This window comes from Felis catus, chromosome D1 (genome assembly GCF_018350175.1).
Source record: "Felis catus isolate Fca126 chromosome D1, F.catus_Fca126_mat1.0, whole genome shotgun sequence".
In the NCBI taxonomy this organism is placed as follows: Eukaryota; Metazoa; Chordata; class Mammalia; order Carnivora; family Felidae; genus Felis; species Felis catus.
In genome coordinates this window covers 9,763,785-9,789,027 of record NC_058377.1, presented here as the reverse complement: position 1 = coordinate 9,789,027, position 25,243 = coordinate 9,763,785, and the positions used below count along the sequence as shown (strand labels likewise).

General features: G+C 37.4%; 1 protein-coding gene across 6 annotated transcripts in view; it reads right to left on the bottom strand.

The window, feature by feature from the left end:
- Positions 1-25,243, bottom strand: part of SIK2 (salt inducible kinase 2) — a 123,336-nt gene that overhangs the window by 65,118 nt on the left and 32,975 nt on the right. The window contains exon 1 of one of the 6 annotated variants that reach the window (XM_023239086.2): positions 6,969-7,163. The exons of 4 other annotated variants lie outside the window; for them this stretch is intronic. In XM_023239086.2, coding sequence (XP_023094854.1) covers positions 6,969-7,023 — 55 coding nt within the window. In that variant the 5' untranslated portion in view covers positions 7,024-7,163. Of the gene's footprint in view, positions 1-6,402; positions 6,526-6,968; positions 7,164-25,243 lie in introns of those variants that run through there. One more of the 6 variants, XM_045038271.1, reaches the window with a different exon arrangement.

Sequence of the window (25,243 nt, the reverse complement as noted above, 5' to 3'; positions counted from 1 at the left end):
CACTTCACACTGCAGATATATGTAATGACATATTATCTTTGAAAAGAAGGGCCTTTCTGGATTTTAACCTACTTTAGTTTTCCTTTTGATCCATAAATAATTTTGTTCTTCAATGAACATATGTTATAGTTTGAATCTTTTGCTTGCATACTCTATCAAAGAGTGTATCATAGGAGATACTTTATTTTTAGATTCATTTTAATAATCAGTATGCATAAATTCAGCAAGATACAGGCCATGGGATATGTGACATTCCTACTAAAAATTAATCTTAAAAATCATATTAAATAACACAGCTTGCATATTAAGTCTTTCAGGTTCAGGTTTTGGAAAAATGTCTTTATTGGTACTATAATCTTACATGGCATCCACACTGTGAACAAGGGACTTTCTCCAAATTATATTCCAAACTTTGCAAAAATTTTCCATGACTCAGTATTTTTTCTTACAGTAGTAAGAAGCATTGTTTCACTGAAATCAATGTATTACTTATTGAAAAGCTCTGTGGAAGGACTGTGTCTACAAGAATTCAGAAAATGTATCCAAAAGAGATATACACCAGATATATTTCAGGATATCTGCCTACCATGCCCTTTTGGGAGATAACTGTAATAAACTTTCATCCTGACACAACTTTAATTTTCTTTAGGTAAAATTCCCACAGTAATTTGCATTTTAAAGGAAGAGGTTATATACCAATGTTTATACCTTTGAACCGAAGGATTTTCTTGCCTTCATCAAAAGACTGACATTCCTTTCTACCTTCCTGATATAAGGCTTCCGTCCCAACTCCAGAGATGGGCCTCATTAGTCTCTGGATAATCCCATTCCCCCTTGCCTGTGATGGGTTTAGGGATGATATATTCTGATGGCTTCTCTTTCTTACCAACAGAGATTATTAACACAAACAAATCTCTAATTGCAAATGTGGCCAATGAAACATGAGGGGACATCTGCTCATTCCCAGAGCAGATTTTAGGAAAACTTTTCTCAGTTTCTCCTAAGAAAAAGCCACAGGAAGAAATGCCCACTTTCCTTTCTGGGCGTTATTATATCTGGATGTGGGGCCTGGAATGGCTGTAGCCATGTCACCGTCAATCCTGACGGTGGTCACGTGAAAGGATGCAGAGAACACAGGGTTCTTTATGACACTGCGGAGTCTCCAACCTACCATCTCTTCAACCTGCCCTTCCTCTAGATTTCCTACTGGAGGAGATAATACATTTCCTCCTTTCTTAGCCAATTTGATTCAGGTTCTTACTATTTGTAGCTGAAAGACTGCTGGATCAGGAAGGGCACTGTGGCTTGGACTGAGTGAGTTGAATGAATTAGATTCCCTCTCTTGGGAAATACAAGGCCTGAGAAACAAAGAGAGAAGCTGCCACTTAGTTGTGAGGAAATGAACTGAGAGAGTCTATAAAAACAGGCAACTCGTAGGAGCATTACAAAAGGAACAAAACCGAGGAAGCCAGCTAGGCTAGAGAGAAGAGGGATACAGACATGTATAGCAAGAAGCAGAGAAGCCATTAGAAAGAACAGCACAGCTCCTTGAAGAAAAAGATACTCTTTTAGATTTCTAGTTCCCAGGCTGCTTAGTTAAGCTTTTCTTAACCATGAACTACCAGGAGACATCTCTGTAACCTTATACTGTACTTCCTTTCACCAGAGTTAGATGGAGTATGTTCTCTACTGCTTAACGAGTCCTGTCTTAGGACATATGAGCATATATGCAAAGAGGAAAGTCAAAATAGACGAAAACTGCAAAAATCAAAGGGGCCGAAAATAACAAAGGATGAAAGAATGGCTCCAACAACAGTAAAACTTAACAAGATTGTACAAGTAAATGACAAGTGCACAAAATGATCACATCCGCAGTATCAAACAAATTGGCCCCTGAGAGAGATTAAGCCATGCATCAAAGATGTTCTACACATGGCAAAAAGGTGTCCAGATCCAGCATTTGATTTTCAAATCCTTTCGTGACACAGTTTTCCCTTTTACTTATTTTTAAGCTTCTGGAAAAGGATGCATGGGCCTGATGTTTTTGCTCTGGAACCTCTCTCATGTGGTGTCTCTTTCCTCCATTCCTCCCCCCACCCCCACCAATGAGTTTTGCTGCTATTACTCCATATTAGCCCTGACGACATTTCACTTGGGTTACTACAATACTTGTCAAGGTAATCCCCATGGTTGTGGGATCTCCCAATTCCAATACAAATGAATCTTTCTAAGCAGAACTCTATTTCATTCCTCTATTTAAAAATTCTCATGGGGTGCCTGGTGGCTCAGTCGGTTGAGCGTCCGACTTCGGCTCAGGTCATGATCTCACGGCTCGCGGGTTCAAGCCCCACATCGGCTCTGTGCTGACAGCTCAGAGCCTGGAGCCTGCTTTGAATTGTTTCTCCCTCTCTGTCCCTCCCCTGCTCACACTGTGTGTGTGTCTCTCTCTCTCAAAAATAAACATACATTAAAAAAATATTAAAAAAAGAAAACATTCTCAGTGCCTCTTCCGTGTTTAAGGCATGAATTTAGCCCATATTACTCCTTAGCCTAGGTAGTATACAGAAATTCCATGATACATGGTTTTAACACTTCTTTTATGCCTTTCCTATCTCTTCATATTAACATCTCACTGTCCACCTTTCCTCCCCTGTGTGCTCCAGCCAACCTGAACTGCTTTGCTCTCCATATAAACTTCATAATTTTTCTAATTCTGAACTTTAGCTCATGCTATTACTTTTACCTGAAGTTTAGCTCCTAAGCAAAATTCTCTTCTACCTCTAAATGTTCTTCCACCCTAGTAGGCATCACAAAGAAGTAACAGATTTTTAGAAATAGCAGCATGTTCTAACTACTAAAATCAGCATATAAATGGATCAGAGCAGATACATGCAAAATCACTTTAAGGACTAACAAGTCAGCAATACTTTTCCAAAATAGAAAGATAGAATGCAGTCAGAATGAGAGTTTCCAAGGGCAGCAGCAGTCCAAATGCTATCCAAAGGTGTCAGATATACGCTCTTTTAAATGGTCCTTCAAGTTCCAACTCAAATGCCATCTCATTCAAAAATCCTGCCTTGCCCATTAAGGTCTATCATTGTTACATGAATAGGTCTCATTCAGTCCAGCAGAACTGAAAGCAGAAAACCACATCTTGTTCAATCTATAGTCCACAACACTAAGAACAGTGACTTATAAGTAACAGATGTTCAGCAAATGTCTGTATAAATTTTATTCTCAGGACATTAGAGAATAAAAGCGACACTGAGATCTCCTTTTCTATCTTCAGGTTAAAATAAAAGGAAAGGCCTTTTAAAGGGTTTCTATTCTCAAGGGGAATCTGAGTTAGCTAAACATCTAGTTTAGAGTGTAAAAACAATCAGTGTGTAGCAGTAGATTGAGGGAGGAATCGAAGTTTCTGAGAAAACTTAAGAAAATTGAATGGGAAATGAATTGGGTAACTAGCTTACTAGCAACTCAAGTCAGCGTTTCATAGCTTGATTATTTTATTTTTTTTGGAATACCAAAATCACTAATAGAAAGGTCATGTAGTATGTGCGAGGCATAATGCAAAACAAAATTTCAGATCAGGCATTTCAAAGCGGTAACAAACCAGAAACAAATCGAATAGGTTACTTTGCTTATGAATAACCTGTTTCTTTCCATGAATGAGTTTCTCTAAAAAGAGATGGTAAGTCCTAATGACTGCTATGCCAGTTATCTTCATGAAGCGGTAAACTATAAACTGGTGAGTGGGGGCGACTGGGTGGCTCAGTCAGTTAAGTGTCTGACTTCAGTTCAGGTCATAGACTCGTGGTTTGTGAGTTTAAGCCCCACGTCCAGCTCTATGCTGACAGCTCAGAGCCTGGAGCCTGCTTCAGATTCTGTGTCTCCCTCTCTCTGCCCCTCTCCTGCTCATGCTCTGTCTCTCAAAAAATGAAGAAAGAAAGAAAGAAAGAAACAAACAAACAAACAAACTGGTGAGTGGTACCTTTGGAGAAGGTGGGAATGTGCAACAAAGGACCTTCAAGTCCTCTAACAGCCACAACATGGTACCCTTGTGTTAGGCCTATCAGCATTTGATATGCTGAACAAAATTATCTACATATGAATACATTCAGGTCGATAAACCTTCTGGGTAAACTGAAAAATAACACATTCTCTAATAAATGAATAACGAAAACTATTTATAGCAGAGAAATGGATAAAAGCAATATAAGCATGTTTTGGACTGACTGTCTTGGTCCATAAAAGCACAATTTTAGTTAAAAACAGTAATCATCAATGCTAGATAGTCAATTCTTTCAAATTCTTTAATGAACATTTACATAGTGTTTACAATATAGTGTGGGCTAAAGACTGCCATGAGCTAGAAATACAAGCATAAATAAGAAACATTTATTGCCCTCCAAAACTTTAATCTAGTAGGAGAGACAGACTTAGAAGCATACAGTTATTAAATGGCAAGTACAGCATTGAGAGATACACAGGGGCTGTTATGATACCACAGAGAAGTGACCTCTTCCTAGCCTACCTAGCACAAGGGAGTCCAGAGAGGATTTTCAGGCCACTGTTCTTTCAGTAACCCCTATCACCACTACCATTATCATCTTCAAAAGCCCCAGTATATACAGCCAAATAGTAAGCATCAGACTACCCACACAGATTTTAAGCAAAAGTTAATATAAAAAATGGAAATGAAGAAATTACTAATATGCCCTGAGCTATATAAAGAAGATGTCAGATTTTACTGGAAGATGAGGTGACCAAAGCAAGAAAAGCATTTTAAATTTAAATATTTAAGTTAAAAAATCTTTAAAAGTCCTGTCCCTCATGTATCATTTGTCTGTGTGTGTATATATATGTATGTATGTATGTATGTATGTGTGTGTGTGTGAATATGTATATACACGCACACATATATGAATGAAAGATTTACTGATTAACAAAGAGTTTGCTGTGCTGCAGAATAATGTTTTAAATGTTTTTTAAATTTTTTTAAAATGTTTATTTAGTTTTGAGACAGAGAGAAACAGCACGAGTGGGGGAGGGGCAGAGAAAGAGGGAGACACAGAATCTGAAACAGGCTCCAGGCCCTGAGCTGTTAGCACAGAACCCTATGCGGGGCCTGAACCCACGAACTGCGAGATCATGACCTGAGTCGAAGTTGGATGCTCAACCGACTGAGCCACCCAGGTGCCCCAATGTTATAAATGTTTTGATCAAATTTTCTCTCAAAGGAATTTGTTTTCTGAAATCAGATTTCATACTCATAGTTATTTTCTAAAGGGTATCGATGGTGAAAAATAAAAACAGTCCTTACCTGGGGAGGCAAATTTCACCTCACGTTAAACATAAAGTCAGATCCTCCATGAAGTTTTTCTACTCTAAAAATGTGAAGCTGATGGGTGTACAGATTCTTAATAAGACGCCACAGATGGACACGGTTAGTGAAACATGGTTTAAGACTGAGGAGAAGAGGCAGTTGATGACAAGCAGAAAAATGTACAGTTCTCACTTACATTTAGGTGTGGGGAACTAATTTAAAAGCTACTGGAGACGCCTGTCTTAGAATTCTAAAACAATGTGTAAAGAAGTTCCTTTACACCGATTAAGCTAGCATAATATGGAAGAATTTACCTTTTATTTGAAATAACTTGTAACTGGGTTTTTACATAGATTGAACTATAAACAGGGTACTAAACGACAAAATCAAACAACGAAGTCAAGAAATATGTAAGGAAAAAGAGGCACGTGGTTAGTACCTATTTTGGCTAAACAAGCTGACACAGGCCAAATACTGTTTGAATAATAATGACTGAAATCTTGGAGCAGTATCTACCGCAGACAGTAAAAACCTGCAGCGTAGGAGATCAGACATCAGATATTTCAACAAGCAAATGAAATGTGTATCACAATAAACGAAATCAGCTACTCCAAACCAGACATCTAAGTTTCTTTTTTTCCTTTTTTTTCCCATAAAAATTCATCCTATCAGTAGAGATTCTAAAAGTTTTTTTCGTCCCTTTAAAAATGTTTATTTTGTACTGAAAAGCACTGAAATAACAAAGCAGAAATTCCTCTAAGAGGAAATAATAAGATCATTTTATGGAGCAGATATTTAGTAACACAAACTTTACCATAATCATGTTTTACCGAAACAATTTCTATATTTGCTTTCCCCACAGTTTTTTTTGTTCCAAATTTTTAACCATGGATCCCAACTTATAATTAACTTTAGAATGCTAAAACACACATGCAGGTGACATAGAATGGCTAACCAAAAAAAATGGAATAAAGCAAAGTGAAATCAGAAAGGTGTTTATACAGATGACTTAAAAAATTGCAAGTAACTTAGAAGGAGAGGAAAGACAGATCTGAGAAGGAAAAAAGACAACTCACATCAAAGAAACCTCCCAGCTTGTTCCACAGTGGTCCTAAAATTACTGGTGGAACGTTCTGGTACCAGCGTTGAAATTGGATCAAATCTATTTTCTTTGGCATAAGTTGTTGCTACAAGTGACCATTTCTCACTGCTTTAAGTTCTTGAAAGTTTCTGTGCAAGGCAAAATACACAATCACGTCTGTGTTCAATCTGATCTCCATCCTGTGAGGACAACAAGCCTCCATTAAACCAATGTTAGGAGCCTCTTCTCTGAAAATGCCAATTATCTTTCCCAATACCCTTCTTGTTGGATTTTCTTTTTTCTCCTGCTATTTATTGGAACAATTCTTCTGGGGCAGAGGAAGGATGGTACCAGGGTGGAGGATCAAGTTACTCAGCATTTCTGAGCTAAGGAGGAAAAATGACAGGCTGCTTTTCTCACTCTATGGTTTCCAGAATGATTCCAAAAATGACAACATTCAAATGTAAGTATGAAGTTATTTTTATGATGTACAGTATGATTGAAGGATCTCCAACTAAACTGTCTTTTCAGAAAAGAAATAACAATGTCCTTTCCTATTACCTCTATAGTTGGATGATGGTCTCCTGTCTGTTCTGCTCTTGGAGGGGCCCATCATTCTGGTGGAGGGAAAGGGTAGTCGGTCCCAGGGTTGAGGTTAAAGTTACTGAGCCCTCTACCAGTATTGCTGAGCAGAAGGAAAGAGAGACTGCTGTGTCTTCCTGGAAATTTTCTTCTTGGGGCATCTGGAAAGACTCAGGATTCAGCTGGGTTAAAATAAACTTCGTGATTGGTTCATGGAAGCCAAGTCACAGCTTGAAGCTCCTCCTTGGATCTGTGGGTCTAGACAGGAAGGTGATGCTCAAGACTCTCAAATTGCTGAAAGTTGGCCCAGAAAGGACTCCCACCCAGTTTCAGCCTTCTAAGAGTTTTAAAAGAAAAAAGTGAGGTAATCTGACATTAAGGATCTCTATGTACTAGAGACTGGGCTAAGAAATGAGGACACAATGAATAAAAATCTAGAGTATCTAATTTCAAAAACAAAGAGACAGGTGAAATATGTTTCAACATTATGATACAGATGTTAGCATAGTTTTAATGGAGCAGGAAAAGGTAGCACCGAACTCTTTAATCTACTGGGAGCTTCCTTCTTTTCTAAAACACTGTCCTAATTCTTAATGTAGACTTCAAAGTCCTCCAAGTACTCTATATTACAACCTATGTTTTCCAGTATTACAAATATTGCCAGTCCACAGGGAACTTGTTCACACTTCCATGATTTCATATGTATCATTCCTATTGTCAAGAATATTCTTCCACCTCCTATCCATTAGTCCTTACTATTTGTCTTTACATACTCAAACTATGTAGCAACATAGTATGTACAGTGGTTCTCACGTGTTAGTGGTTCATAAGAATCACATTGGGAAGCTTGGTAGAAAGGCCAAGTCTTGGACCCTATACCCAAGAAATACAATTCAGCAAGGTCTGGTATGGGACCTAGAAATCTTTTTACACAGTTACCAATATAATTTCGATGTCTGGTCTACGAAACATGACTCTGAGAAACACTATTGTAATGGTTAAGGGCATGGGTTTTTTAGTCAAGCCTCATTTGAGTTTGAATCCTATCTCTTCCATTTATCAACTATGTTATCACGGGCAAATTTATTTTCCCACTAAGTCTCCCTTTTCTCCTCTATATGAGGATAATGGTAACATATCCAACTACGTATGTCTTAAATGGGACAAGAAATACAAACAGGTAGCAGAGGGCCTGGGACAAGGTAATTATTCAATAAATATTATTGTTATTAGCATTATTAACAGCAATTTAGAAGTCAGCTTTCTAATCAAGGCCATCTGAATCTGGCTGGTTCTGTCTCTCCAAACACTTATATTAGATGCTCTGTTACAGAAATCCAAATTGCTCTCATTCACATCTAAGTAGTTCATGTTTTTCACGATAACTTGTGTAAAAGTAGAGCAGTGAGCCAAAGGCAGCACAAAGTCCCAAGATCATATTCATGACATACTGTCTATCACCAGGATTCTTGGCAAAATTGCAAACTAGGAGATTTGATTTTGGTGCTCTACCAATTTCTTTCATTTGTCCTCTCCTGCATCTCCCTCACATAAAAGTGACCCACTGCCTGTAAAGATGTTAAAAAGTCAGAAGTGATTAATTTTGGCCATAGCTCCCTAGCCACCAATTTCCCATAGATTTAGTGTATCCAATGATAAGATTTAAAGTTATATGTGTCTTCTGTGTTAACTCAAGATTTGATTACAGTGCTTTATATATGTGTAAACACACACATTGTTTTATATATAGAAAAACAATGTATGTATATACACACATATATAAATGTTGTCTTTTATTACTGTATGTTTTTCAGTATATACTCAATACATGTGACATGTTTTTAAAGCAAGTGCCTAGATGAGATCTTAGAAGTACCTGTGTCATCTTCAATCATGAAGTTATAAGGGATACATAAATGTATGAAAAGCTGATACTGGCTCCTTGGTATAGCTAGTAATTACTTTTTTTTTTTTTTTTTTTTTAGCTAATAATTACTCTTATGTAGCATTTACACAATGATTTTGGAGTAACAAATTATTTCCATTAAAATTATCAGTCCAGTCCATATACCTCAACGTAATAAAGGCCAAATACGAAAAACTCAGAGCTAACATATTCAGCAATTCCTCTAAAATCAGAAAAAGGACAAAGATGTCCATTCTCACCATTTTTATTCAACATAGTACTAGAAGTCCTAGCTACAGCAATCAAATGAAAAAAAAAATTAGAGATACCTATATTGGTAATGAAAACTGTCACTACATACAGATAACATGATACTACAGACAGAAAATCCTAAAGCTCCACCAAAAAACTATTAGAATAAATCAAGTCAATAAAGTTAAAAGATATAAAACTAATATCCAGAAATTGGTAGTGTTTCTATATACTAACAATAAAGTAGCACAAAAAGAAATTAAGAAAACAACACCGTTTACAATTGCATCAAAAAGAAAAAATACCTAGGAATAAACCTAACCGAAGAAATGAAAGATCTGTTCTCTGAAAACTATAAAGAGGTGATGATAGAAATTGAAGATAACACAAACAAATGGAAAGATATTCCACATTAACGTATTGCAAGAATATTGTTAAAATGTCCACATTACCCAAAGCAATCTACAGATTCAACACGATCCCTATCAAAACAACAACAGCATTTTTCACATAACCAGAACAAATAATCCTAAAATTTGTATGGAACTATAAAAGACCCGGAATAGTCAAAGCAAACCTGAGAAAGAAGAACATAGCTTCAGGTATCACAATTCCAGATTTCAAGATACACTACAAAGCTGTAATACTCAAAACAGTTTGGTATTGGCACAAAAATAGACACATAGATCAATGAAACAGAACAGAGGGCCCAGAAATAAACCCATGCTTAATTGGTCAACTAATCTACAACAAAGCAGTAATGAATATACAATGCAGGAAAAGACAGTCTCTTCGACAAAATGGTGCTAGGACAACAGGGCAGGGCAGCTACAGACCCTGCGAAGTCATTCTGGCTAGAGTAACATACTTGCCACGGACAGAGCCAAAATCACAACTTACTATACTGAATCAAATTAATCAAACTAAAGTGTCTGCCATATTACAGGTGTTCAGTGCCTATCTGCTGAATGACTGAATCAATATACGGTGAGTGGTTACCTTTATATACATCAACCAGACTAAAAAGAAATAAGTGCATTATTTTTTTATTTTTGTTATTTTTAAATGCATTTTTAAAACCTGAAACTAAAAACAAGTGAGTTTCCCATTAGAACTCAGTTAAAGCCTATCTAATTCCTACAGATCTCTACATGAATAACTCAAATTTCAATTACTTTAATTTTACTTCAGTGAATTAAAGACCAATCTTCCTTGCATGTGGTAGGTGAAATATTAAGTGTTTTAGTGAGGAATATGTAGCTTTAGGCAACTTAACAATATAATAAATCTAGCTCTGAACTCAGAAGTGCTGTTAACAAAAGAGGTGCACTAAAAGCAATAAAAATCAATTTTTATATATACAATCAAAGACAGAAAACACAACTTTCCCTCTATGCCAAAACTCATAATGAAACACTACTATTTCCAGAAGATTCACACCTACGAAGACCACTTGTATTGTACTGTATATATATTATACATATTTGTATTAGGTAAACATAAAAGTAGAGCTCACTTTGGTTTTAGCTATATTGAATACAATCTTTCTTGCAGTGTATTTTTTTTTACTCTCATTTACCTTATATAATTTTATGGTAAGCAGTTTTCCTATTTTAAACATAATAACCTAGGGAAAAACAAGCAACACGGTCAATGAAAATAACTGTAACAATAATTTGTATTTTGATGTTTGAATCACTGGAGGTCTGAACAGAAAAAAATGGAAGAGGTTGAAAATGCTTATTGAAGAAGATCAATAAAATGGGGTGCCTGGGTGGCTCAGTCGGTTAAGTGCCTGACTTTGGCTCCAGTCATGATCTCACAGTTCGTGGGTTCGTGCCCTGCGTTGGGCTCTGTGCTGACAGCTCGGAGCCTGAAGCCTGCTTTGGATCCTCTGACTCCCTCTCTCTGTGCCCCTCCCCTGCTCGCACGTGCTCTCTCCTTCTCTTTCTCTCGCTCAAAAATAAACATTAAAAAACTTTTTTAAAGATCTTAAATAACAGCAAGTAGAATATATAACTACTGATAGTCATGTGTTTCTATAAAGAGCAGAGATTTTCTTCTACTTATTCAGGAAGTTCATAATAGAGATAGTTTAACCAAATCAAGAGTTGAAATCTGGTTGCCCAGAAAAGCCAGAGAAAAAGATAACTCATTTGCTGAAACTAAGATTTAAAATATATCGAAATAAACGATATTAAGCGATAGCTTATCAGCATACTGACATAAGGTACGTACATCTACTAATCCAATGTTTTATGGGGAAGGGATCTACAGTCAAGCAATAAAGCTTTCAAGACAAATCAACTGTTTGTAGTTAATGTTGAGAAGATACTAAGTGCCTTGAATTAGTGTTTTTAGTAAATCAGTAAATTATATTTTTCTGTCTTCATTCCCTAGATCAACTTCTGGATGTACAAAGATTTCTAAGTGTTCCTAGAATAGTTAAAAAAATTTTTTTTAATGAAAGAGCTATTCTGGAGAAAAGATCTTCTTACCTATGAAAAAGTGATGTTAAAAAAGTACTAGCAGGGGGCGCTTGGGTGGCTCAGTTGGTTAAGCATCCAACTCTTGGTCTCTGCTCTGGTCATGATCTCACAGTTCATGAGACCAAGCCCTGCATTGTGCTCTGCACTCACATCAAGAAGCCTGCTTGGGATTCTCTCCTCTCTCTCTGCGTATGCATGTGTGCTCTCTTTCTCTCAAAATAAATACATATTTAAAAAAAAATAAATCATAAAAAGCCTTCTCTGCTCCCACCATCACCATGACACCGCTATCACCACTTGCACCATCACAAGGACTCCCAATTGGCACAACACAAGTAGACGTAGATGTTGGAACTGCATCTCTATCGTCCTCTGTCATTTATAAAATACTCTCACATACACTGTATCGCTTAGGCCTCATGAATGAATATGTATGTTAATTTCCTATTAGGTTACTTCAGTAAGCAAGTATTATTAGATGATACAGCAGATGACAGAACTCAAGTACATAACGGAGCTAGGATAATTACACGGCTCTCCTGGTATCTAGTTAAGGGACTTTCCCCCTAGAGTATTATAAACTTCAAGTATTCAAATACGTTCACTTGGTTACCTGTGGTTTTCTTGGTAGATGTTACCTGACCTGGGAAAAAATAATTTGCTACATACTTATAATAACAATATATGTCATTTTAGAACACAGTGGTCACCAGCTCAAGTGTATAGTACATGATTAGCAGATTCAAAGTCAGTATAGACAGATACAAGGAGTATGTGCAAGGATCAACAAAATGCTGCACTCACAGATGGAGAGACAAATGCGCAGAAAAAAGAACGGAACTACGTGACACTACCCTAACCAGTTGCAGTATGCTAAAATATAATAGGCGCTAGAACACTGGAACTGACAAGCTACATAACATATCAATTATACAATATGTGTAGCCTGACAGAACTTAGAGAAGAGTAAAAAGTATTCATTTTGCTGACTACCAATTCAAGAACACAAACACTGACAGGGAGATTATAATTGGTAAACAAGACATATATTCCAGCAATAGGATATACTTGTCACAGCCTCCCGTCTAGTTGGACTTTCTCCAAAAGATCTACACTCTAAACTGTCTTCTGAACTTAAACCGCAGAGCTATCTCATAATTTTCCCCACGAAAATATACTTATTTTCACCAATAGTAAAATCTTTGCCTACTCACTATGAAAAAATCTTCAAACCCAGAAACAAAGTACAAATGACAGCCCTCCTATAATCCCACCCCTCAGACGTACAACTGGACAGCTCAATTCATATTTTCCAAACTCTTCCCTGTCTATGAAAATATGCATTTATAATGAAATATAAACATTGTTTGTATATCTTTGTCATATAAATACGCCATTATCAGTATAAACCATGTATTATGTAAATTGCTTCAAATAGTGAACAGTATTAAATAGTAATAATTTGAAAACCTAAATGCAATACCACACTCAGTATTTTTCAATTTATTTTTCTCATAACAATTTATCATTTAACTTTATTGATTCTCTAATTCCAAGGACAATTCTTTCACAGCTGCATTTTATTCAGAAAAAGAAATTTCATTTACTACATGATACAAATAGAATAAACCATTTTTTTAAGACTCTAGACTTATTTTCACTTATAATCCGCCCCTAAGCTTCATTACACAAAAGGACTATTTTGACTATTTAACATATAGTTCTAATTGTATCTGACATAAAATTAGTATTCAAGTGAAAAAATCTGACAAAGATTTAATCTGTCATATGTCTAGAAAGCAATCTGTAACAAAAGCTTGAATGTTTGGCCCAAAAATTTCATTTCTAGTCATTTATCTTCAAGAAATAATTAAAAACATGTTCAAAGATTTAGTTTCAAGGACATTCATGGTAATGTTGTCTATAATAGTGGAAGAGATCTAAATGCCCATTCGCAAATAATTGGTTAAATACATTATGCTTGACGGATTACTATACGGTGACCGAAAATAATTTTATAGAAGTATATTTACTGACCTAAAAACATTTTCTTGAGATTTGGGGAGGGTGGGTGGGTGGGTGGGTGGGTGTGTGTACAAAAGTATACTTATATTTCTTAGGAAGTTAAATATACACCTATCATTTGATCCAACCACTTCATTCCCAAGTATTCAACCAAAAGAAAAGTATACATCTACACACAGATTTGTAGATTAATGATTAAAGCAATTTTATTTGTAATAGCCAGAAACTGGAAACAAACTAAATATCCATCAACAGGTGAATGAGTAAATGTATTGTTATCCAAACAAGGGAATACAACTAAGCTTCAAAAGGAACTACTGATACATGCAACCCTACAGATGAATCTCAAAATTATACCGAGTAAAAGTAACCAGACAAAAATGAGAGTACATACTATATGTAGAATTCATTTATATACAATTCTAGAATTCTAGAAGCTAATCTATAGTGACAGACAGCAAGTCAGTGTTTGCCTGAGGTGAGGGGATGAAGAGGTACAGGTGAGAGGGAAGGACTACAAAGGGATATAAGGAAACTTACTGTATGTCAACTGTACCTCAATAAAGCTGTCAAGTAACACACACGAACTAAACTTATGCTATCATACCACTGCTTTGTCTGAAATATAAGACCAAATGCAGAGTCCCTACAACACAAACATGCAGTTTAATGAATTACTTTTATCACGCAGAGAACTACCACTAAGATCAAGAAATGCAAGTGCCACCGCCACTCTCCCCTTGCTCATCACGGCCCCCTCCCTCCTTTCAGAGGCAACCCTATCCTGGCTTTTATGGTAATCACTTCTTCTTCTACTTCTTCTCCTTTTCAAAAAAGTTTTATTTATTTATTGTGAGAGCATGCTTGTGAGCAGGGGAGGGGCAGAGAGAGACAGGTAAGAGAGAGAATCCCAAGCAGCATCCACACTGTCAGTGCAGAGCCCAGCGTGGGGCATGATCCTATGAACTGGGAGATCATGACCTGAGCCCAAATGAAGAGTCAGATGCTTAACCAACTGAGCCATCCAGGTGCCCCTTCTTTTTCTTTTTTAAAAGAACAATTGTACTAAGTATGAATCCCCAAGCAATATAGCTTACTTTTTACACATTTGGGGGTTTTAAACAAACAGAATGTGTTCTTTTGTGTTTTCCTCAGCAACATGTTTTTAAGAGTCATTCATAAAGCGTAGTACATTAGTCTTTGCTGAAGAATATTCTATTGTACGAATATACCACCACGTATTTGTCCATTCTGCTGGTGGACATTTTGATATTTCTGCTTTAGGACTAATAACAACAATACTGCTGTGAACATTGTTTTAGGTGTGCCCTGGTATATGTACATGAAATACAGTGACGTTTTTAGGTCCAGGGTATATTTATTTTTGAATTTATTAATTTACACACTACCAACAGTCTATGAGAGGTCCTGTAGCTCCATATCCATGCATTCCCTTTACAGCCCTTATTGCTACCTGAGAATTCGTTACTTTTACTTGTTTACTATCCCTCTTCTCCCACCATAGACTGTAGCCTGCATCAGAGCAGGGACTTGGCCTGTCTTGTCCACTGCTCTCCTCCCAGCATATACAACAGTGACTGGAACAGTGCCTGACACAACAGCAGCTGAACAAGTATTTGCTGAACTACCAAACAAATAAGTGAAAACTCCAGCCCATTAGTGTCTTTGGCCAGAGCGAAGCAGAAGGACGAATGGCTTCACTCAGTGACTCCAAAAATGCTTAGATATTATGTAATAAAAAATGGACGTACAATTACTTAAAAATCATGAGTCAGCCACAGAAAACTATGTACATATACAAAGAATAAAAGTGGAAAGAAACAAATGAAAACTTAGGAATATTTGTCTTGGGGCACTAAAAAGTCTTTTTCTCCCTTCTCCTCACCTTCACCCCTACCTTTTACAGATTTTCCAAAATTTCTTTCATCAATACTTTTGTAAAAAAAGGTAAACTTAAAAATACATAATACCAATGAAAAAGAAGGAACTACTGATGCATATGATAATGTGGAAGAATTTCCTAGACATAAGGCAGAGTAAAAAGAAGTGGACACAGAGCACTACTCTGTGCGAAATTCAAAAACAGGCAAAGCTAACCTATGGTGACAGAAATAAGACTCACGGTTATTCTTGTGGGCATACTGACTGGGAGGAAATTCTAGAGTGATGGAAAGGTTTTTTATCTTATCTTAGGAGGTAGCTACCTTAGAGGATATATATGCAGAAAATGTATCAAGCTATAAACTTAAGATGTATGCACTTTTTGAACATAAATTACACTTTTAAAAAGAGGAAACCATGTAAGTGAAGAATGACTAGATAGGAACAAAAAAGGAAAACAGGTTTTGTGAATTTCTGATGTTCTGTAACCATGCTATTCGTATTCCAATTAAAATAAACAAGAGAGATTCAGAAAGCTTTTAAGTGTGCTAGTCACTAAAGCAGAGTTGGATTTGTAAGTCAAATTCCTCATACCACATAGAAAAGCAAACCCTCACTGATAGTTTGAGTCTTTTTGCTGTCCTCTTCAGATTCCTCCACATTCTTCAGCATGAGACATATTGTACACTTAGGATATAAGTTTGGAAATAAACTAAGAGGTGAACATGTAGCAGAGCTTTTCTCATTCCAAACAAATGTGAATTTTCTGAAATCAGTGATAACAGTAACTGCTCTCAGCAAGGGAAATGCTGACAGCAGTCACTTAAAAGTATGAGAAATATGCCATGTGGCCAATATGTTAGGAAAAATGTTTCCCTCTTCTTCAGTTCCTTTTGGGAAAATAGTATTTCCTATATCTGTTAGAAACCGCGGCAGACATAATATGTCTTAGATATATGCCTTACTATAATGCTGACAGGTTTTTTTTGGGGAGTGGGGGTTTACAAAGTACTTGTCTACTTTTTGTCAATCAGTAAAATCAGTATTCAAAAATTACTAGTCCATTATCATAAAGTTGTTACTGAAAAATAAAATCTATTCACACATTGTAATGACTGCCTGATCACTCTACATTTTAAAATATAACACACCTTAGAAACAAGGCAAGTCGTATTCACTCAACTACTGACGGCCTGTTAATGTGGCAGACACTTTACTGGGTGATGAGGATATAGAAATTGAGTGAGATACAGACTCTGCCTTTGAGAAAAGCAAAGTGGAGAAGGAAAAAGATACATGAGCTGATAATGGTACTTTACAAGAGACAAAACCATGAGAATGTGGATGAATTAGCTTTAGATTAAATTGGCAACTGTACACAGGCTAGATGGATAAGGGAGATACCGGAGGCAAGAGAGCACTGGGAATGCTAATCAGGAGCTAAAAGTGAATTAAGGAGGAACTAAAGGAAATATAATGAGCAGAAATGAGAAATATTTCAAAGAAAAAATGTGTAAGACTAGGCAACTAACTAGATATAAACATGAAGGAAGAGTCAAAGATACTCAGCGGTGATAAGCATGTCAAACTAGTGACAGAACTCTGGACACAAGAAGAGCTTATTTATAAGAAGAGAAGGTAATGTGCTCAGCTTTGTAATTTATTTTCCAGATATCAAGGCAGAAGTAAGAACCTGGAGTTCAGGCAATGTAAAGGCTCAGGTCAAAGATTTGAGCATCATCTCAGGCAGTAAAGCTTTTGGAATACAGGTGCTCAGAGAGGGAGAATGCACAGAACTCTTTCTCTCAGGGACAGGAAAAGAGAGAGAGAGAGAGAGAGAGAGAGAGAGAGAGAGAGAGAGAGAGAGAGAGAAGTCGAGAGAGAGAGAGAGAAGTCTTAAAAGCAGGAACAGATACCTGTCACAGAATAGAACTTCTAAGAAAAAGAGAGTGCTTGCTAAGTGCCAAGTTCCTGCAGGGAAGATAAAGAATGAGGGCTAAGAAGTAGAAGATCTGGCCACTAGATCACTGGTGACCTTTACCAGATGCTATATTGCCTGTGAGTTTGTAACTTTACACTCTGCAAATATTATCTCTGCTTGTTAACGATTGCTTATTTTTTTCTGACCTTCTACAGAATTTTTCTTGTACTTTCTAATAGCACTTACCACACACCATATTAAACCATAGTTGTATCTTTAATTCTCCCTTTAGGGAGTACCCTCCCCCTTAAATACCTAGAGAGAAACCCAATAATTATCTCTTGAATTAAGAGCTAAACAAATGGCCTACAATGAGATAAAGCAAAAAGAAAATGTTATACTACTTCATGTTTACCAACAGTAAAGCTAGACTTAATTAAAAAAAAAAAACAAACAAACCACCCTGATATTTCATGAAAAGCAAACCTCCTACAAAATGGTTGCACATAGGGTCAAAAGAGATCATTCTGCCTATTTCAAGATGGTAGACTGAGAACTGGCTAGTTTTCCCTTCCTACATTAATCCTGGAAAAGACAGAAAGTTAATTAGTGGTCACACAAGACAAAAGGAATTGAAAAGCTAGAACCTCGGACTAATTCTGTGATGTACAACAGACTAAATCAAATTAAAGAGGACAGAGACAATCAACATGGATCTTAAGGAAGAACAGAAACACAAAAAAGGGCAACAGAGCTACCAGTGTTTCATGCTCCAAGGTGGAATACAGAAAAAGAAAAGGACCGAGAGAAAATCAACAGTGTTACTAGGTGGACTACCACAGCGGGGACAGCCAAGTTAAATCAGCCCGGGTTTACCCCATGCACAACACCCCTGGCAGTGAAACAGGCCGTATGATCCCAGGAGGGAGTAATGTGTACAAGATCTTAAAGAGACAGGGTAGTGTCCTGGGTGGCTGGTGACACCTAGAAAGAAGGGAAGCATCCATTCCCAGATCAGCCAGCAGGATATCTAGCTCAGAAATATTTTCTACATGCTCCTTTATTTTCACTGAAGGTCAAGGAAAACTCCAATGGCAGGTGGCTCTTAGTCCTCTTCCCAGGTAGGGTGTAACGACAGAGGAAGGAGAAAGTCTAACAAGGAATTTCATTCATAAAGACACATATCCAATCACAGAATGAGCAAACTCCTGAGGAATGTAAGTCTCATTTAAGACAGAATACGGGCTCAACAAATGAAGAACACACCCAAAGAAAAGAGTTAAAATACAATCATAATAGGATTTTAAAATAAGTATGTTGACTCCCACTTCTATCCATAATGTAGTTAACAAGAACGAGATGTACCCTTCAGTTAAATTTTTTTAAATTAGTTTTTCTTTATTTTTGAGAGGCAGAGACAGAGCGCGTGTGGGGGGAGGGGCAGAGAGAGAGGGAGACACAGCATCTGAAGCAGGCTCCAGGCTCTGAGCTGTCAGCACAGAGCCCGACGCAGGGCCCGAACTCACGAACTGTGAGATCATGACCCGAGCTGAAGTCAGACTGTCAACTGACTGAGCCACCCAGGCGCCCCTACCCTTCATTTAAAACAACCAAAAAACTGGTCAACAAAATAGTTCAGACACTGGACAACAGGCAACATAGGACTGTGATCCTTGAGTGAGGGGAAACTAATGAGGTGAGGCCTACAATCTCCTGGCGTTCTGTCTGGAGACACATTTTGGACTTCACAGCAGGGACAGAGAGAGACCATGCAGAGTATGGCTATCTTGAATAGAGGAGAAGGTACTGGAAGACAGATTTCTGAGATGTGGGGCAAAGTTCTGGAGAGAGGGAGCTACGCAGGAAGAAAAGTTTACAGATCTGCGTGCCATTGAATCTTTTGTAAATACTAAGACATGTACACAGGATGAAATCCTATACCGTTGGGCAAAGAATGCGTGGAGTGCTGTGAGCTAAAGGGGTTCCAGAGCTCAGAACAGGCTGATAATTACTCAAATCTCCACTAGCCAAAGTGGAAAGTTCTCATTGATCATTCAAGGCATTCAGTAGAGATCTTAGAAGGATCACACCTCAGCAGTGAGGCTAACCTATCCCTAGTGTTAAAGGTTATATTCTCACACTAACAATACTTGAAAGGATCAAATACCTAACTGTAAGTAACTTAACAGTCTACTAAAGCTCAACACTCTTGAAAGAAAAACAAAATCCAGATTGACGAGGTAAAGTTCACAGTGTCCAGCATCCAAACAAAAGTATTAGGCATACCAAGAAGCAGGAAAATGTAACCTATTAAACAGGAGAGAAACAGACAATAGAAACAGATTGAGAAGCGACGGAATTAGCAGAGAATAACATAAAAGTTATTATGCTTATGTTCAAGTATTTAAAAAAGAACATGGTGATGAGAAGAAAGTATCGAGATAAATGTGTGTGTTTAATATCTTCCCAGAAATAAGGGAATACATCACATTTAAGAAAAATAGGAAATGGGAGAAAGAACCGATTAGAGAACATAAAAACCAAAAAATCTGTTGAAATACAAACCTCATTTGACTTGAGAAGCCTGAAGCCTCGGCAATGGAAAACACTTTGAATCAACATGATTCACCCAGCAGAATCCACCAAGAATTTCGGACCTGATGGTACAAGGAACTCTGAAAGTTGGTGTTTCGTGAAGCTAAAATAAGGGTGATCAGGTGAAGGTGTTTTAAGAAGCAATTCAATCCTCAGATCTTACCTCTCATTCTATGTTACTGGAGGAGGGCCCTGACTTCTACTCCAATAGAAACCTAGAGGCTTAGTCTCTTGATGAGGCTTGATTTCAGTTTCTCTCTAGAAATACAGGGTTTCTTAACTTAAGGACCAGGCACTGTTGAGGACAGGGATACCACACTGAAAACCGGGGGACTGAGTCAACATATGCGTACTAGACACCGACATGCCTCAGCCGTCCTTACCTCTGAAGCCAAAAATATGGCACTCTGGCCCCTTTAATTTCTGGGTAGACAACTGGAAGAATACTCTCTCAAAACTCTATCTAGTCAAGAATAAAGGTACAAAAATTGACAATCTCCAGTAAAAAAACACAGTCAGGTCACTCCTATAGTAACACTCGCAGCTGACATTCTACCCACTGGCTTAGTTTCCAGTCATCTTCTTAGCTCCTCACTCTTAACTATGAATTCACAACCAAATTATGTCTGGAAGCCATCTACAAAAACCTCCTAACATAAAACATATAGCTCAAAGCATCCATAACAGAAATAAAAAAAAAAATCAACTTGGAAGAAAAAGGAGACTATATAAAGAAAATATAATGAAGTTATTGTTCTCAGCTAAGACACTGTAGAAACATCAAGAAATAGGTGTTAGTAAAAGTTTTTTAAATGTTTATTTTTGAGAGCGAGAGACAGACAGACAGAGTGCCAGCAGGGGAGGGGCAGACAGAAAGGGAGACATACAATCCAAAGCAGGCTCCAGGCTCTGAGTTGTCAGCACAGAGCCCAAAGCAGGGCTCGAACTCATGAACCACATCGTGACCTGAGCTGAAGTCGGATCCTTAACCAAATGAGCCACCCAGGCATCCCGAAATAGGTGTTATGTTAAAAGGAACAAGAAGAGAACAAAATAAACTCCCAGATATTAAAAATATGATAGCAAAAGAAAAGCTGGAATAAAAAGTTTATGAAATCTCCCAGAAAGCAGAGCAAAAATATAAAGACATGGAAAAGAAGAGGAGGAAAAAAAAAAAATTACAGGGCCAGGCCAGGAGAGGCAATATCTGAATAACAGGCATTCACGACAAAGAAGACAAAATTAGAGAGGGGAACATCAGCTAAGTAATTCAAGGCAATTTCCTGGAACCCAAGGGTATGAGTTTCCAGATTAAAAGGGCCCACCAATAATAGCCCAGCAGCATGCAGCAAAGCAGACCCACACCAAGGCTCTGTGTGAAATTTCACTGTGAAATTTCAGAACCCTGGGGACAAAGAGAAGATTTTACAAGCTCGTAGACAGAAAACAATAATTTACAACAAAGGATCAGGATTCAGATCACTTGAAGCTTTTCAAAAGCAATCCTGGAAACTACAAGACAATGGCATAATGTCTTCGTTATTCTGAAGGGAAATTATTTCCAATTTAAAATCCTATTCCAAGATAAACTATTAAGTATTTTGGAGACACGCTAGATCTGAAGACATATAGGCCTCAAGAAATTTACTCCAATACATCCTTTTTTTGCAGGTTTCTGCTCACACATGTATCACAGAGGCTTTCTCTGACCATCTTTTAAAAAAAGAACTCATCTTCACCCCCATCCTGGCTTCCCGATCTTCCTCACCTTCTCTAAAACACTGACATAGTACATTTTGTTTTAATCTCCCCAACCTGAAACACTTTTACTAAGTATCAACTCCAAGAAGGCAAGGACTACATGTTTACTGATGTGTTGAGCACCAAGAACTGTGTCTGATATACAAATGACTCTCAGTAAAAAATGTATTGCTTCGATAAAAATAAACTTTTTTTTTTTTTTTTTACAAAAGTAGACAATGGAGTAATAGCACAGACTATCTATTCATGTATGAAGATAAAATGCAAGCATTTTCAGAAATACAAGGTCTCAGAGGTCTCACTCAGAGACCTCTTACTGCAAGCAGAAAAGAATATTGTCCAAAATGGGGGGGGAAAAAAAAAGCCATTCCCTATATGGACTATAATTTTCCCATTTTATTCTAAGTAGGAAATCTTTCTTACCACTTTAATTAGCAGATAAAATCTACCTCTGGTTCTCCCCTTTCACAAACAAAGAGATAGCTTTCTCTGAATTAATTCGATCTTATTGAAATTCCTTAATAGAATGATTCTCTTAATAGAAATTCATCCTAAAAGAAACAGAAAACACAGACTGCCAAAAGCCTCACATTAATAGAATTCAGCTGGGTATGGTTATGGCCAAGATCAGAATAGCTGATGCTTCTCTCTCTCCCATCACTGTAGCCTAGCTGCAGCTGCCAGACATGGGAGAAGCTCGCTGCTCGCAGCACAGAATGTCAGCTTTGAACCATAACTAAAGGCAGGCTGCCAATAATCAGCAGGAGATAGCTGAAATTAAAATAGGAGTTAAGAGGAAAACTGGACTGCTTTTCAGAAACTTGTCTATTCAATTAAGGCCTGTTATGCTTATATTTCCAAACATACGAAGCCTAAAAACAATTTATTTAATCATCTCTGACAAATCCATTTCATTCATCACATGTCCAGAAACTAAACTTTGTTTCCTGAGATTTACAGACAGCAGTTTTTCAGACCTGGAAAATCGACTGTGAACTCTTGTTGTGCAGCGGCCAAGTCACTTCTTTCTTTCTTTTAAATCCCCGGCACTATTCACAGTATCAAGCACACAGTACTTAATAAACTCGAACAGTCCCCTCGTTTTCAGAAAACATCGAGGTTTAGAAATGCTATATGGTTTGCTCCAGGATGTTTACACTAAAAGTTAGATCAAGGACTAGCAAACAGACCTCACTCTGGACTTTTCTTTTAACGTCTGAACCAATTTAAACAGAGGTTGAGGGGGAGAGCAATGACAACTTGTTGAATCATGAATCATGCTGGCTCTTTCATGCAGTTACTAGTCTCCCTTAGAAGTGAGCTAGAAAGGCTTACAAATAATCACTTAGACCTGACCTCTTTAAAGGTATCCACGCTATATGTGTCTAATAAAAAATTCAAAAAGAAAGATCCTAAATTTTATACCCAAGGACAGCTTAATTTTACCGGCATGATTCAATGTTTCAATACCCCTTCTGAAGTATGCACCGATTTACCTCTTTCTGCATTGACATCTACCATCCCCACACACGTGAAAGCAACAGTCACCTGTACATCTACACAGATTATGTTTACCTACTGGAGCTCACAAAGCAGGTCACAGAATGGGACTGGAAAGGTAGACAGGGGCTGCATCACCATATCCATTCTATGCTAACTTTTGATTTTATACTGAAGGTAATGGGGAACCAGGAATATTTTAAGCAGAAAACTACAAGGATCAAATCTGCATTTTAAAAAGACCATTCTGACAGCAACACGGAAGATGGATGAAAAGAAAGACAAATCTTGAGGCAAAGAGACCTGAGGCCGCTCAAGTAATTCAAGTGAATTCAAGTAATTCAATTTCTCAAGCGAGAAATTATGAGAAATTATCCAAACTTAAGCAATAATAGAAGACACTGGAGAAGTGGTGACAGATTTAGGCAGTTCTGCAACTGGGACCCAGGCTAATAATTTTAAAACTTAGAGTCATACTAGCGTTATCAAGTGGGTAAAACCTTCAAAGCTTATTTAAACTCATAAAGAAAGGCAAATGAACAACTTTTCTAAAATTGCCTTCATGCTGTTAAGATAGTGACAGAAAGCCACAAAAATTGTCCCTTAGGTTCTCTGAGTAACCAAGTGTCTAAAGGTATTATGCCTAAAACAAAGCTCCTATTCAGTCACCACAGCCAGCATCCTAGTATGTTACCATTGAAAGGGCAAGACAGGAAATGAATCAATAAACCTCAGGCACATGCTTGGCCTGGAAAGACACAGCAAGCGTATCAAGGAGCAGAAATCTGAAAACAAAGGCCCTGGGTAATTTAATTACCAGGCCGGAATCTGCTGACTACCGGTTTAATTGTTTGAACAGTGCCCAAATTGTCTGACAAGGTGACCACCCTATGATTTTTGCACCGTTTACTGCATGTGACCACCCAGACAAATATGAGAAATAGTTCTGAAGAACGCAGGAATCTTGAATAACTTTCATTAATCACACCTATGATTCCGAAGGAAAAATTTTTAAAGAGTCAAATCTTTTTATAAGTAACTCAAGGCTCTTTTTAGCAAATTCAATTACCACTACATCCTCCATGCTGTCAGGTCAAGAAAATCGTATCCTTCAGAGATGAGCACAACTGCTATAGAAGAACTGGGTAACAAAAATTACTCAGAACAAATTTATATGCTCTTATTTACCATTATAAATAACTCTGAAAATGTTATTTTAGGGAGGTGTGGGAGCTGGAAGAGAGAATGTGACTGCAGGGTGGTAACTAGAGGAAGCCAATTTTCTCCCTTGATTCAGTTAGTATTTCCTCATTCATGTTTATCTCCTGAAGAGTAAACCAACAGAAAACTCCTTTCAGAAACTGAACAAAGAAGCACCTCTGACTGCCTAACCTAGCAGTGTGCTTCTACTGCCTTCACCGAATAAATAAGGTGTATAAGGCCAAAGTAGACTGTTACATTCAACATTCATTCAACAGGTATTTAAGTTTATGTGGTGTCGAATCCTCAGCTCCGAAACTAGTAGAGATAAAAAGATACACACACTTTAAATAATCATGAAAGGTAATATATAAATTCTAAAATGAGTTATACAGGAGAAAGAACTATAATGGTCTCATAAGAGAAAATCAATGTAGACAAAATTAACTGAGAAAGACTTTATTGAAGATGTGGAACTTTAGCTAGGCCTTTATAAAAGGCAAAATCTGAATATGTAAAGAACAAAGGGCTTTCTAAGGCTCCAGATCCACATGAACATAGATTTGGAAATTTACACATTTCTGTTTGGAGAACCACTATGGAAATCAGCCATATAGATTTTTTGGTCAAATAGGTTAGATTTGGTAAGAAGGCCACTGGATGGTTTCCAAAGTACTGGAGATGGGGGCTCAAAGGCTTCCAA